The sequence below is a fragment of the Ictalurus furcatus genome, chromosome 17 (genome assembly GCF_023375685.1).
Source record: "Ictalurus furcatus strain D&B chromosome 17, Billie_1.0, whole genome shotgun sequence".
In the NCBI taxonomy this organism is placed as follows: domain Eukaryota; kingdom Metazoa; phylum Chordata; class Actinopteri; order Siluriformes; family Ictaluridae; genus Ictalurus; species Ictalurus furcatus.
The window spans coordinates 5,912,200-5,926,448 of record NC_071271.1 but is presented as its reverse complement, the minus strand read 5'-3'; the positions used below and the strand labels follow the sequence as shown (position 1 = coordinate 5,926,448).

Here is a 14,249-nt window from a genome sequence, read left to right as displayed (position 1 = left end):
TCTTCAGCAGAAGCAAGTGATTCAAAGATTAAGGAGGCTCCAAGAAGAAGCAAAGCATCAGGATGGAACAGGCAGGATAGAAGGCAGATAGACTCAGGATCTCTGGCATCTCATCGGACTGTAACATCTGTGACAGAGTTAAATATGTTGGTTCAATGTGTGGTCACAGTTAGTGCAGCCCACAACAATATTACTTGTTTTAGCCAAGATGAAGATTTTGGAAGGAGCACAGACATACACATATGAAAACTCCAACCATTTTTTTCAGCATACAAGGTATTGTTTGGCTGGAGAATAACATGCAAGAAGCTGGACAGCCACATGAACAACCCATTTTTAATGCTAACTTGCTGCTATGGTAGAATGATTTGTCTTATCCAGTTTGTTTGCAGGGGTGAAATAAATGCTTTCTAGAGAGAATGCAAACTGGAGTACAGGAATCATCAACATTTTTTTACTCTTTTTTTCCTGGTGAAAATAGATTCAATAAATTCAAAATTATGAATAAGAATATGAATAAGAATACCTACAAACCACAATTGTCACGAATCGTGACGGTGCAGAGATAGGACGGATGCAAGTGCAGGATGAACAGTTGTTTATTAGAAAGAGAGACAGGCAGACAAATCCAAAACGTGATCCAAAACGTAATCCACAAACATGCAAGAGGTCAGGCGATTGGCAAACAGGCATACACGGGGCAAGGCAGGAATCTAGGTCGATAAACAAAACAAGAAACGAACTATGTCGAGGGACTGGAAGCGGATAATCCAGCGCGAACTAACTCTTAACATGGACCGTAACTATGACTATGATACGAGCTAAACCAACTCCAAACATTTAATCTTCCGCCTTGTGTGCTGGGAGGCGTGCGGTATATATGCGGACATAATCAGCGTCTAAACTGCTAGCAGCTGAGAGCAATACAGACCCACGTGAAATCCCAGCCAATGACAGAACAGGGAGGAGACATGACAGAAACATAAACAAAACACACGTGTCCAGATGTCGCTACGGTCAACAACGGGAAAGCAGGTGCTCACGCATTCGCGCTTAGAGCACGCTGCTTCAAGGGGGAATCGTGACAGAACCCCCCCCCCCCCCCAAAGGCACTCCTCCCGTGCCATGAGTCATCCCATTTAATTGGCGGACCCGGCCCCCTGGACTGAATGTCCCAGGCAGAGCCAGGAAACTGCATGGTGTTCTTGGCGGCGCAGGGAAGCGGAGCGACGTCCTCGGCGTAGCAGGGAAGCAGAGCGACATCCACAGCTGGGCAGGCAGGCTGAGCAAAGTCCTTGGCGGAGCATGAAGGCAGAGCGATGACTACAGCAGGGCAGGCGGGCTGAGCGAAGTCCTCGGCGGAGCATGAAGGCAGAGCGACGTCCTCGGCAGAGCATGAAGGCAGAGCGATGTCCACAGCCGGGCAGGCAGGCTGAGCGAAGTCCTCGGCAGAGCATGAAGGCAGAGCGAAGTCCCCTGTAAGGCCTTCGCTCTTCGAGAGGAGCGTGGGTCTCCGTGCGGCCAGGGAGAGGAGCGTGGGTCTCCTCGAAGCAGTAGGGGGGAACGACGTTTGCCATGGAGCCGGAAGGCTGAGCGATGACCTCAGCTGAACAGGCGGGCTGAGCGACGTCCACAGCTGAACAGGCGGGCTGAGCGACGTCCACAGCTGAACAGGCGGGCTGAGCCACGTCCACAGCTGAACAGGGAGGCTGAGCGACGTCCACAGCTGAACAGGGAGGCTGAGCGACGTCCTCAGCTGAACAGGGAGGCTGAGCGACGTCCTCAGCTGAACAGGGAGGCTGAGGCTCTGAGGTCACCAGGTGAACCTTGGGCACGGGCGGAGCTTGGCTGGCCGTGTCAGCAGACTCGGGCACGGGCGGAGCTTGGCTGGCCGTGTCAGCAGACTGTGGCGCGGGCGAAGCTTGGCTGGCCGTGTCAGCAGACTCGGGCACAGGCGGAGCTTGGCTGGCCGTGTCAGCAGTCTTGGGCGCGGGCGGAGCTTGGCTGGCCCTGTCAGCAGACTCGGGCGCGGGCGGAGCTTGGCTGGCCCTGTCAGCAGACTCGGGCGCGGGCGGAGCTTGGCTGGCCGTGTCAGCAGACTCGGGCACGGGCGGAGCTTGGCTGGCCCTGTCAGCAGACTCGGGCGCGGGCGGAGCTTGGCTGGCCGTGTCAGCAGACTCGGGCACGGGCGGAGCTTGGCTGGCCGTGTCAGCAGTCTTGGGCGTGGGCTGAACTTGGGCGACCGGGTCGGTAGACTTGGGCGTGAGCAGCATTTGGTCATTAGGCAGAGATATTAGCAGAGCTTGGTCAACTGGATCAGCAGGCTTGGACATGAGCTCAGGGACGTGAGACTTGGCTTGGACCTCAGGGACGTGAGACTTGGCTTGGCCCTCAGGGACGTGAGACTTGGCTTGGCCCTCAGGGACGTGAGGCTTGGCTTGGACACCAGAGCCTGGAGGCTTGGACGTCAGAGCCTGGAGGCTTGGCTTGGACGTCAGGGCCTGGAGGCTTGGCTTGGACGTCAGGGCCTGGAGGCTTGGCCTAGACGTCAGAGCCTAGAGGCTTGGCTTGGGCTTCAGAGCCTGGAGGCTTGACTTGGGCTTCAGAGCCTGGAGGCTTGACTTGGGCTTCAGAGCCTGGAGGCTTGACTTGGACCTGGGCTTCAGAGCCTGGAGGCTTGACTTGGCCCTCAGGGACGTGAGGCTTGGCTTGGACGTCAGAGCCTGGAGGCTTGGACGTCAGAGCCTGGAGGCTTGGCTTGGACGTCAGGGCCTGGAGGCTTGGCTTGGACGTCAGGGCCTGGAGGCTTGGCCTGGACGTCAGAGCCTGGAGGCTTGGCTTGGGCTTCAGAGCCTGGAGGCTTGACTTGGGCTTCAGAGCCTGGAGGCTTGACTTGGGCTTCAGAGCCTGGAGGCTTGACTTGGACCTGGGCTTCAGAGCCTGGAGGCTTGACTTGGATCTCAGAGCCTGGAGGCTTGACTTGGATCTCAGAGACTGGAGGCTTGACTTGGATCTCAGAGACTGGAGGCTTGACTTGGATCTCAGAGACTGGAGGCGAGGCTTGACTTGGACCTCAGAGACTGGAGGCTTGACTTGGATCTCAGAGACTGGAGGCTTGACTTGGATCTCAGAGACTGGAGGCTTGACTTGGACCTCAGGGACTGGAGGCTTGACTTGGATCTCAGGGACTGGAGGCTTGACTTGGATCTCAGGGACTTGAGGCTTGACTTGGATCTCAGGGACTTGAGGCTTGACTTGGATCTCAGGGACTGGAGGCTTGACTTGGATCTCAGGGACTGGAGGCTTGACTTGGACCTCAGGGACTGGAGGCTTGACTTGGATCTCAGGGACTGGAGGCTTGACTTGGACCTCAGGAACTTGAAACTGGACTTGGACTTCAGAAGCTTGAGACTTGACTTGGACTTGGACATCAGAGCCTGGTGTTGGTGCCTCCCCGATGACCTCCTGCTGGAGCTCGGCAGGTGAGCCCACCTCGTGGGGCTCAGGTTTGAGCTCTGAGATCGCCAGGTTAACCTCCGGCTGGGGCTCTGGTGCTAGGACCTCCGACGGGCGCTCCGAGGTCACCCTGTCGATCCCGGGCTGGGTCTCTGCACGGGCTCTCCGGTGGAGTTTCTTATGCTCCCGCCAGCTGCTCTTGAAGCATTCCTGAGAGCAGAAAAAAGCTTCCTGGAGGCCCAGCTTCTTGCAGGTGGGACATTGAAGCTGAGTCTCTCTCCCGCAGCCCTCGGTCATACATCTCGGAGATTTTGCCCCCGCGTTGGCCGGAAACTCAAGTGGATCGCTGGTTACTGCCCTGTCCATCTCCTCATAATAGAGGTTGAATGGTGGGTCCACCTGGGGCTGTCCATTGACTCTCCACCCCAGTAAATCAAGACCACGAAGTTGTCCAGGCTGTGAAAACTCCTCCATAAACAGCTCTGCAAACTGAGTGACATCATGGAGGGCTGGCGACCCAGCACTCACCAGCTGTTCCGCCCAGTCACGGGCCGGACCGCAAAACCTAGACACCAGGAACCCGATCCACTCTCTCTTAGTAGGCTTGGGAAACGCCAAGCTGCAGAAATACACCTGGCAGCTGAAGAGGAACTCCAGCGGGTAGCTCCCCAATCCCGCTGTCTCTGGCGGCAATTCAACGGCGTACCTTTGGGGAAATTGCACGGATGAAAAATGCGGCCAGTAATCCGAGCGTTCCCCGATGAGGTATTGTCCTACTATTTCCCTGGTTTCTGTGGCGTGACTTCTCTCTCGTCCTCGTGCTGCATCCATGTTTAGGGCGGAAGATTCTGTCACGAATCGTGACGGTGCAGAGATAGGACGGATGCAAGTGCAGGATGAACAGTTGTTTATTAGAAAGAGAGACAGGCAGACAAATCCAAAACGTGATCCAAAACGTAATCCACAAACATGCAAGAGGTCAGGCGATTGGCAAACAGGCATACACGGGGCAAGGCAGGAATCTAGGTTGATAAACAAAACAAGAAACAAACTATGTCGAGGGACTAGAAGCGGATAATCCAGCGCGAACTAACTCTAAACATGGACCGTAACTATGACTATGATACGAGCTAAACCAACTCCAAACAGTTAATCTTCCGCCTTGTGTGCTGGGAGGCGTGCGGTATATATGCGGACATAATCAGCGTCTAAACTGCTAGCAGCTGAGAGCAATACAGACCCACATGAAATCCCAGCCAATGACAGAACAGGGAGGAGACATGACAGAAACATAAACAAAACACACGTGTCCAGATGTCACTACGGTCAACAACGGGAAAGCAGGTGCTCGCGCATTCGCGCTTAGAGCACGCTGCTTCAAGGGGGAATCGTGACAACAATGTTCTGTCATTTTTTGTTATTTGTGTTTATAGTGCTAAAAAGCTCTACAACACCCAATTATAACTCAGCTCTATAGAGATCTAAAGCTACATCCAGATTAGTGTTCATTTTGTCATCTATTTTTTATTTAGTTTTAGTCTTAGTCCTGTGTCAAATGTCGTTGATAGTTTTTATCATATTTAGTAAACTTTATCCTGTTTATTTTTAGACAATATTTAGTTTGGACATTTTTTTCTTATCTTTGTTACGATTTCCCCTTGAGCTAGCGCTGTAGCATGCAGCGTGCTCGGAAACCTGAAGCGCAAGCACTAAGCGAGTGCACGCTTTTGGGTTTTCAGTGACACTGACTTTGTTTACTTTTGACAAGTGCATTTGTTATGGTTTATGTCCTGTCTCCACCCCTGTATTGTCACTGGTTGTTTCCTGTATGTGTCACCATTAGTCTCAGCTCTTTTGTGTTTCACCCCTGATAACGTTTGTTATTTAAACCCCTAGTGTATCTTGTATCTTGGAAAGTATTATGTGAGTTTCCATAAACCAAGGGTTTGGTTCTCGGTTCATGAGTTATTGTTTTGATGTTGTTCTCACCCTCGATTCCTGTCTTGCCCAGTTTGTGCCTGTTTGCCAATCGCCTGACCCATTGCCTGTTTTTTGACCATGCTATTGTCTCATGATTTGGATTTGTCTGCCTGCCTCTCTTTAATAAAAGCTCTTATCTGCACTTGCATTCGTCATAACCTCCATTATGTTTAATTACGTGACAGAATACCTCGCCACACCATTTGATGCAGCAGGAAGAAGGAGGAGACCTCATGCCAGGGAAACCAAGGAAACTGTGCCAGCCTTGGATTCGATCCAGTTTCCTCAATAAGCTACCACTGAGCTCCCAGATCCTTATGATGGATGTTTTGGCTATCCTGTGTATTTTCTTGTGGACTGCCAGTTTTATTTTGCTAGCCTAGCAGACCCCAAGCCGGAGGAGAAGCAATGGCTCAGGTTAATGTGGTCCCGGTTCTTTGGACCCACCCGCCAGTGGGTGTGGCTCATGGTGGCCAATGGAGCCAGGGAACTTGGGAATGTAACCCAGTTTGTGGGAATATTTGTGACGGTGTTCGGGAGTCCAGAATCTAAGGCCGACCTGGAGCATATTTTGGGGGTTCAGCCTGGCAGATAAACCTGCCCTGCCATTCACCACCTATTATATGCAGGCAAAGAGGGTGACCTCCTCCCCAGAGCTCCAACCTGAGACCCACAAAGTGGTCTCACATGCAGAGCTCCAGTCGGAGGTCAATGTGGTGACCTCTTCTCCAGAGCTCCAACCTGAAACCCATGAGGTGGTCTCACCTGCCAAGCTCCAGTCAGAGGTCAACGTAGTGACCTCCTCCCCAGAGTTCCAGCATGAGACCTATGAGGTGGTCTCACCAGCTGAACACTTGTCTAAGGTTAATGTGGCGACCTCAGCTCCAGAGCCCCAGTTGGAGGTCAACATGGTGACCTCCTCCTCGGAGCTCCAGCATGAGACCCATGAGATGGTCTCATCTCCAGAGCTCCAGCATAAAGTCAAGTTCCTGTCTGAGGTCAACGAGATGGCCTCTCAAGCCATGTTCCTGATCGAGGTCGAAGAGACAGCCTCCTGAGCCATGTTCCTGACCGAGGTCGAAGAGACGGCCTCCCGAGCAATGTTCCTGACCGATTTCGACAAGGCGACCTCCAACGCGAAGTTTCAGCTAGAGGTCGATGAGGTGACCTTCCACACCAAGTACCAGTCCAAGGTCGTGGGCACGGACAACCACGTTATGCTCATGCTCGAGTATGCTGACATGGGCAACTAAGTTCTGCTCACGCCCGTATCTGCTGACACGGACAACCAAGTTCTGCTCACGCCCGTGTCTGCTGACATGGACAACCAAGTTCTGCTCACGCCCGTGTCTGCTGACACGGACAACCAAGTTCTGCTCACACCTGTGTCTGCTGACACGGACAACCAAGTTCTGCCCACGCCCGAGTCGGCTGACATGGCCAACCAAGTTCTGCTCACGCCCAAGTCGGCTGGCATGGCAAACTCAGTTCTGCTCATGCCCGAGTCTGCTGGCAATGCCAACCAAGTTCTGCTCATGTTTGAGACTGACAACACAGCCAACCAAGCTCTGCGTACACCTGAGTCTGGTGACACAGCCAACCAAGTACAGCCTGCAGAGTCAATGTGAAGAAAACCCAAAAACAAGAGTTGGTGACATCACCAAAGAGCACCAGAGGGCAAGGGTGAAGGTAGCACAATCCACTTCAAGTGTAGAAATATCATATCATACCACATATGCAAACCACTTGTGAGAAGTGAGAATCAGAAGGCCAGATTGGAGTTCGCAAATAAATACAGAGTTGAGCCACAAAAGTTCTGGAGGATTAACCGCTACCAAAGTGATGGAAAGGCCAAAATGTAGAGAAAGAATGGATCTGCTTATGATGCAAAAAGCAGGAGCTCATCAGTCAAGCATGGTGAATATTGTGTCATGGGTTTTGGCTTACATGGCTGCTTCTGGAAAAGGCTCATTAATCTTTATTGATGTTTATGATGTAACTCACGATAATAACAGCAGAATGTATTCAGCCATTTACAGAAACCACTTCCAATATACAGAGAAATGCAACCAAGCTAATTTGGAGGAACTTCATCAGGCAGCAAGACAGTAACCCAAAAAGCACTACCAACACAACAAAGGCCTTCATCAGGGGTAAAAAGTGGAAGGTTTTAGACTGGTCAATCACCAGACCTTAACCCAGTTGAGCATCCATTTCACCTCCTGAAGAGGAGACTGAAGAGAGAAACCCATCCAAAACAAACAACAACTGGAAGAAGCTGCAGTATAAGCCTGGAAAAGCAAAAACTAAATAAATAAATTTGCAACAGTTTGATGTCAGTGGGTCATCAGCTTGATGCAGTTATTACAACCACATATTAAGTGTTATTTACTTTAAGACTATCTGTTCCTATGCTTTTGCTCACCTAAAAATTGGCTGGTCTGATACAAAAGGTTCTATGTTTTAGGTTGTTAACACATCTAGATGTAAATAACAGGAAATAAAAACTGAATCTAACTAATCTAACTAAACTCTCATCTCATATTTGTCTTTTGATCTCAAACCCAAATATCTTTAATGAATAGCAAAAAAAATATTTTTTAAAATATTGATATACTGTATCTTAGTCCTTAAGGTTTAAAATAGCTTGAAAAATCTTGTTAGCTGTATACCTGGAGCCAGGGTGCCAAACGTCGCAGGTAATCTTAGGGTGTTAGGAAAGCACACATGCTCTAAGATAGTTATTCATGTAGGATCTAATGATATATGCTTTTGTTAGTTTGAGGTTACAAGGGCTAAAATTATGTGTGAGCGTAAAGTAGTGAACGCAATGTTGAATGCAACAGTATTCTCAGATACATCTATATATATATATATGTCTGTCTATTGGTCTGTATATATATATATATATATATATATATATATATATATATATATATATATATATATATATATAACATGGCCCTAGTCTCAACATGATTAAATAATTGCATGAATGAGCAGGTGCACATGTGTTCCTAATAAAATGGCTAATGAGTGTATATTTAGATATTGTTTAAGAAAGAGACTGACATTCAAACTCTAATGTCTCGAGTGTCATTTGTTCCTATATGACCCAATTCACTATGATCTGCTTCCATTGGTAATTAAAGTGAAGTGGTACCAAAACAAATTTTATTGAACACAAATGAATTAGTGATCTATTTGTGTGTTTCAGGCAGGTATAGGATTTGCACATACTTTTTCCATGACACATGATCTTTGTGGTTTGAAGATTTATGCTAATATTCCATTACAAACCTTTATAAGTTTTTTAAAAAAATTTTCATAACCAAAAGTTTAACAGCGCATATTTCCTAATCAATAATTTTCTAGCATTTTTTTTTTATCTCATGCAAATATACATTTGCTTCAAGCCCTACAGTTGCCTGACCCCACCCAACTTACATACTGATGAGATCAGTAATTGAATATTAAAATTAGTCTGGTTAAATATATATATATACAGTATATATATGTTTTTGTCAGAGTCTTTATTATTAAGGAAAACTCCCTTTACAACTGCAGGTAATGCATTAAAAGATGAGCTGCATCTGTTGTATTTCATTAAAAAATGTAGAATTTGTAGATAACTTCTACATCCTAGTGCTGATATCATAATAATTATTTGTATTTTTGTTTGTACTGTTGTATCATTTGTATATTTTTTATGCCACAGTTGTAATTACATTGATGTATATTTTTCTCTAGATATGTGTACAGAAGACTGTAACAGCAGTCATCATTTGCAGCTGGTCCAATCATCATCAGTAAGGTTGAATGTATCAATGGCCATAACCCAGATCTTTATGTGGCCACTCATCTACATCAACATCCTCATGCTTCTAACCTTTTCTAGAAAACAAGCCTTCAGAACTGAAACACGCTATATACCGTTTGCCCATACCTTATTTGTGGACTTAACTTTTCTTATGCTGACAGATTTTGTAGTAATTCTCTCATATAGCTATATACTGATGCCCATGCCATTCTGTATTCCAGTTTGCATGCTCATGGAGACACTTACAACAACCACACCACTAACTATTACTGCAATGTGTGTGGAACGTTACGTGGCAATTTGTATGCCACTGAGACATAGTGCTATCTCTACTGTCAGCAGGACCCTTACAGTTATTTTTATTATTTGGATCATAAGCTCCATAAATTCATTTGTGGATTTGTTCATCCTTGTCACAACTGGCTCGAAAGAATATCTGTCTCAGGTAACCTTCTGTCATTATGAAATTATGATGCCAGAGAACTGGCACCGCTTCATGAGGGGTGTTATATATATTGTTAATTTTCTAATAGTTTTACTTGTTGAGTTATTTTGCTATATTATGATTGTGATCTCTGCCCGAGCAGCCTCTGTTGACAAGAAGTCAGCAGCCAAAGGTCTGCGCACCGTCTCTTTGCATATGCTTCAGCTTTCACTGTGTACAACTGAAATTATTTGTCCCTATATTGAAGCATTAATCATGGAGCAATATATTCAGTTATATTTGCCAATCCGCTTTTTCAACTTCATAACATTCAATGTCATCGCTAGGGCAGTCAGTCCACTTGTTTATGGCCTAAGAGATGAGAAATTTTATGCTACCCTACTGTATTATGTCAGATGTAGACAAAATCATATTTCATCTGAAAGCAGAGTCATAAATGCAAAACAATAATTGAATAAAAAATCAAAGTTAGTCACCTACACTAAGATAAACTTTGAATGTGGTAAATTCTGAAGAACCCTTGCTGACCCCTGCAAAGGTGCACCCTCCACAGTAAGAAATGTTATTTTGACCCACAGATGTACAGTGATTGTAGCTTAAATTTATGAACTGTAATAAACTTGCTATACTGTACATAGTTACAATTAAGTATTACAAAATGCTGTTTAATACAACAAACACAAATATGTGGAGCCAAATAGGTACAGATGCTTTTTTTCCAGAGTAATAATACTTCAAAGAATCTCAGGACCAGAGCTGTCTATCAGTTCATACCTTTAATAGTGACTGTTTAAAATGGCAATTTGAAGTTATTATATCACTTCAGTTGATTCTACAAATGAAATTCTCTGTGTAGACCTCAAATATGTCACAACTGTAAGCATTTTTTTTAGCGATCATCCAAATACTGAGCTACAGTATATTAATTATTATTTAAAGAATAAAAACAAAACTAAATTACAAACTATAAAACATGTTAGCATTTGACTGACACTTTTATTTGTTTTAGTTGAGCATAACACAAATATTTTCTGTTCAATTCAATATGTTTTATATAGTGATTTTCACAATGGACATTGTTACAAAGTAGTTTTACAGAAATTTAGATTTAGATTTAGATCCCTAATGAGCAAGCCAGGGTTGATTGTGGCAAGGAGAAACTACCTGAGATGATATGAAAAAGAAATCTTGAGAGAAACCCCACTCAAAAGGGTACTCATCCTCTTCTGGGTGACACTGGATAGCGAGATTATGAATCATTACTCATTCACAACTGTGTACCATAAAGTCAAACAATGCTAAGTGTGTTGAAAGGATCTTCAGTACAAGCATCAGTTATTTTTGATTCCATTATTGTTTTTAGCTTTAGGTCTATAGTAGGGGTGTGGCTTCTGCTTCATTGGAATGAAAACCTGCACCTACACCGGCCTTTTGTGGATAAGATTGGACACCCCTGGTCTATAGTGTCCAAGTAAATTTATCCACTCAATCATGAATGAAACTTGAGCATAAACTGTTTTAAGTATTACATTTACATTTACATTTATTCATTTAGCAGACGCTTTTATCCAAAGCAACTTACAAATGAGAAAATACAAGCAAAGCAATATATCAAGCAGAGAACAATACAAGTAGTGCTACCATACAAGATCCATTAATTGAGTTCCAGAAGAAGCAAAGTGCACAGAGTAGAGGTGTAAGTGCCAGAGCTATTTATTTATGTATTTATTTATTTATTATTTTTATGGGTTGGTTAGGTGTTCACAGAAGAGGTGGGTCTATAGCAGGGGTGTCCAAACTTATCCGCAAAAGGCCGGTGTGGGTGCAGGTTTTCATTCCAGTCAAGCAGGAGCCAAACCTGATTCCATCTGTTTAATCAGCTGATTTTGAGCTTTCAGTAGACTCAGGTGTGGCATCTGCTTCATTGAAATGAAAACCTGCACCCACACAGGCCTTTTGCGGATAAGATTGGACACCCCTGGTCTATAGTGTCCAAGTAAAGTTATCCACTCATCATGAATGAGACTTGAGCATAAACTGTTTTAGGTATGTGCAATCTCTCACCTATCCAAGTGAGACCGTTGGGTATCCATGTGTTATCATGCGCAGTAATCTTTAGGCTGTCCACATGGGGCCATCTTCATCAGAAGCAAGTGATTCTCAGATTAAGGAGGCTCCAAGAAGAAGCAGAGCATCAGGATAGAACAGGCAGGATAGAAGGCAGATAGACTCAGGATCACTAGCAACTCATCGGACTGTAACATCTGTGACAGAGTTGAATATGTTGGTTCAATGTGTGGTCACAGTTAGTGCAGTCCACAACAATATTACTTGTTTTAGCCTAGATGAAGATTTTGGAAGGAGCACATACACATATGAAAACTCCAACCATTTTTTTTTCAGCATACAAGGTATTGTTTGGCTGGAAAATAACATGCAAGAAGCTGGACAACCACCACCACATGAACAACCCATTTTTACTTGCAGCTATAATAGAATGATTTATCTCACCCAGTTTGTTTACAGGGGTGGAATCATATACATTCTAGAGAGAAGGCAAACTGGCGTACAGGAATCATCAACATTTTTTCCCTCTTTTTTTTCCTGGTGAAAATAGATTCAATAAATTCAATATTATGAATAATAATTGTTCAATAAATTTAATTATTATTATAAGAATACCTACAAAGCACAATGTTTTGTCATTTTTTGTTATTTGTGTTTATAGTGCCAAAAAGCTCTACGATACCCAATTATAACTCAGCTCAATACAGGTCTAAATCTACATCTGTCATATCACAGCAAACCAGTGACTACATTTCCCATCCTACACATTGGCCTACAAACATGGCTGCCATGGACTGCAATTCCCAGAACACTCACACTCATTCTAATCACGTACACCTGCATCCAGTTCACAGCAATCACAACCATGCTATAAAAGAGACTTTGTGAACACTATGATGTTGCGAAGTATTACGCTCGCTTGCCTAGTCTCTGTAGTATTTCCGAGCCTTATATCATGTTTGCTTTTCTGATCATGGACTTTGTTTACCCTGTTGACCTCAATTCTCTGTTCTGCCAAGTTTAGCCTGTTTGCCTCATCTTTTTGACCCTAGCCTGTCTTGGACTTTGCTTTCTGCCTGATCCTTTGTACTTCATATTGTTTGATTAAACTGCCATACCTGCACTTGCTTCTGTCCTGCGCCTACATTACGTGGCAGAATAATTCACCGCAACATGGAAGCAGCAGGAGTACATGGAGATATCAGTCCAGTTTCCCCAATGGATGGACATAGAACTCCCAGACCCGAATTATGGATTGGGTGGCTACATGAGGCAGTTCATGTTCCACTGCCAAATGTACTTTTCGAGCCTGGCGAACCCCAAGCCGGACAAGAGGCAGTGGCTTGGGTTCATTATGTCCCGGTTTTATGGCCTGGCCCGTTAATGGGCAGAGCATCTGGCCAGTACAGGGTCAAGTGCCCTCAACAATGTAACTCAGTTTGCAGAACTATTCATGAAGGAGTTTGAGTGTCCAGGGCTGAGCTACAGTCTGGATCAACTTTTGAGAGGAGTCAGTGTGACAAGCAAGCCTGACCTGCCATTCCACACCTACTATGAGTGGATCGACAGGGCAGCCTCCAAAGCTCAGCTTCAGCCCCCAGCCGACAGGGCAGTGGTGGAGGTGACGCAGACCTGCAAGACAGAGGGCTGCGGTAAAATGGCCCAGCTGCATGTCCCACATGCAGGAAACTTGAGATCCTTGGATCATATTTCTGCTCTCGGGGATGTTTCAAGAGCAGCTGGCATGCTCACAAATGGCTCCACAAGAGACCACCTGTGGTGCTCCAGCTGGAAGTCAACATGGTGACCTCATCTCCAGAGCTCCAACCTGAGACCCACGAGGTGGTCTCACCTGCTGAGCTCCAATTGGAGGTCAACATGGCAACCTCCTCCCCAGAGCTCAATCATAAAGTCAAGTTCCTGCTAGAGGTCAACGAGGTGACCTCCCAAGCCAAGTTCCCGTCCGAGACCGAAGAGACAACCTTCCAAGCCATGTTCCTCTCTGAGGTTGAAGAGATGACCTCTCAAGCCAAGTTCCTGTCAGTGGTCGAAGAGATGGCCAACCCAACCTCTGCTCATGCCAAGTTTCTGTCCGAGGTCAAAGAGACGACCTCTCAAGCCAAGTTCCTGTCAGTGGTCAAAGAGATGGCCAACCCAAGCTCTGCTCATGCCAAGTTCCTGTCCCAGGTCGAAGAGATCACCTCTCAAGCCAAGTTCCTGTCCGAGGTCGAAGAGACGATCTCTCAAGCCTAGTTTCTGTCCGATGTCAAAGAGACGACCTCTCAAGCCAAGTTCCTGTCAGAGGTCGAAAAGACAACCTCTAAAGCCAAGTTCCTGTCAGAGTTCGAAGAGACGACATCACGACCAACCAAGTTCTGCTCACGCCCGAGTCTGCTGACACAGCCAACCAAGTTCTGCTCATGTCCGAGTCTGCTGACACGGCCAACCAAGTTCTGCTCCCCCTGAGTCTGTTGACATGGA

General features: G+C 46.0%; 1 protein-coding gene across 1 annotated transcript; it reads left to right on the top strand.

Moving 5' to 3' along the window:
- The first annotated feature begins 9,155 nt into the window (after positions 1–9,155).
- LOC128621792 (odorant receptor 131-2-like) lies at positions 9,156–10,233 on the top strand. The gene has a single exon (XM_053647756.1). The coding sequence runs from the start codon at positions 9,189–9,191 to the stop codon at positions 10,149–10,151; it is 963 nt and encodes a 320-aa protein (XP_053503731.1). The 5' UTR covers positions 9,156–9,188; the 3' UTR covers positions 10,152–10,233.
- The last annotated feature ends 4,016 nt before the right edge of the window (positions 10,234–14,249 follow it).

What these genes read in the sequence shown, in the direction of transcription:
- LOC128621792 (XM_053647756.1), top strand. Translation starts at nt 9,189, where the DNA reads ATGTGTACAGAAGACTGTAACAGCAGTCATCATTTGCAGCTGGTCCAA.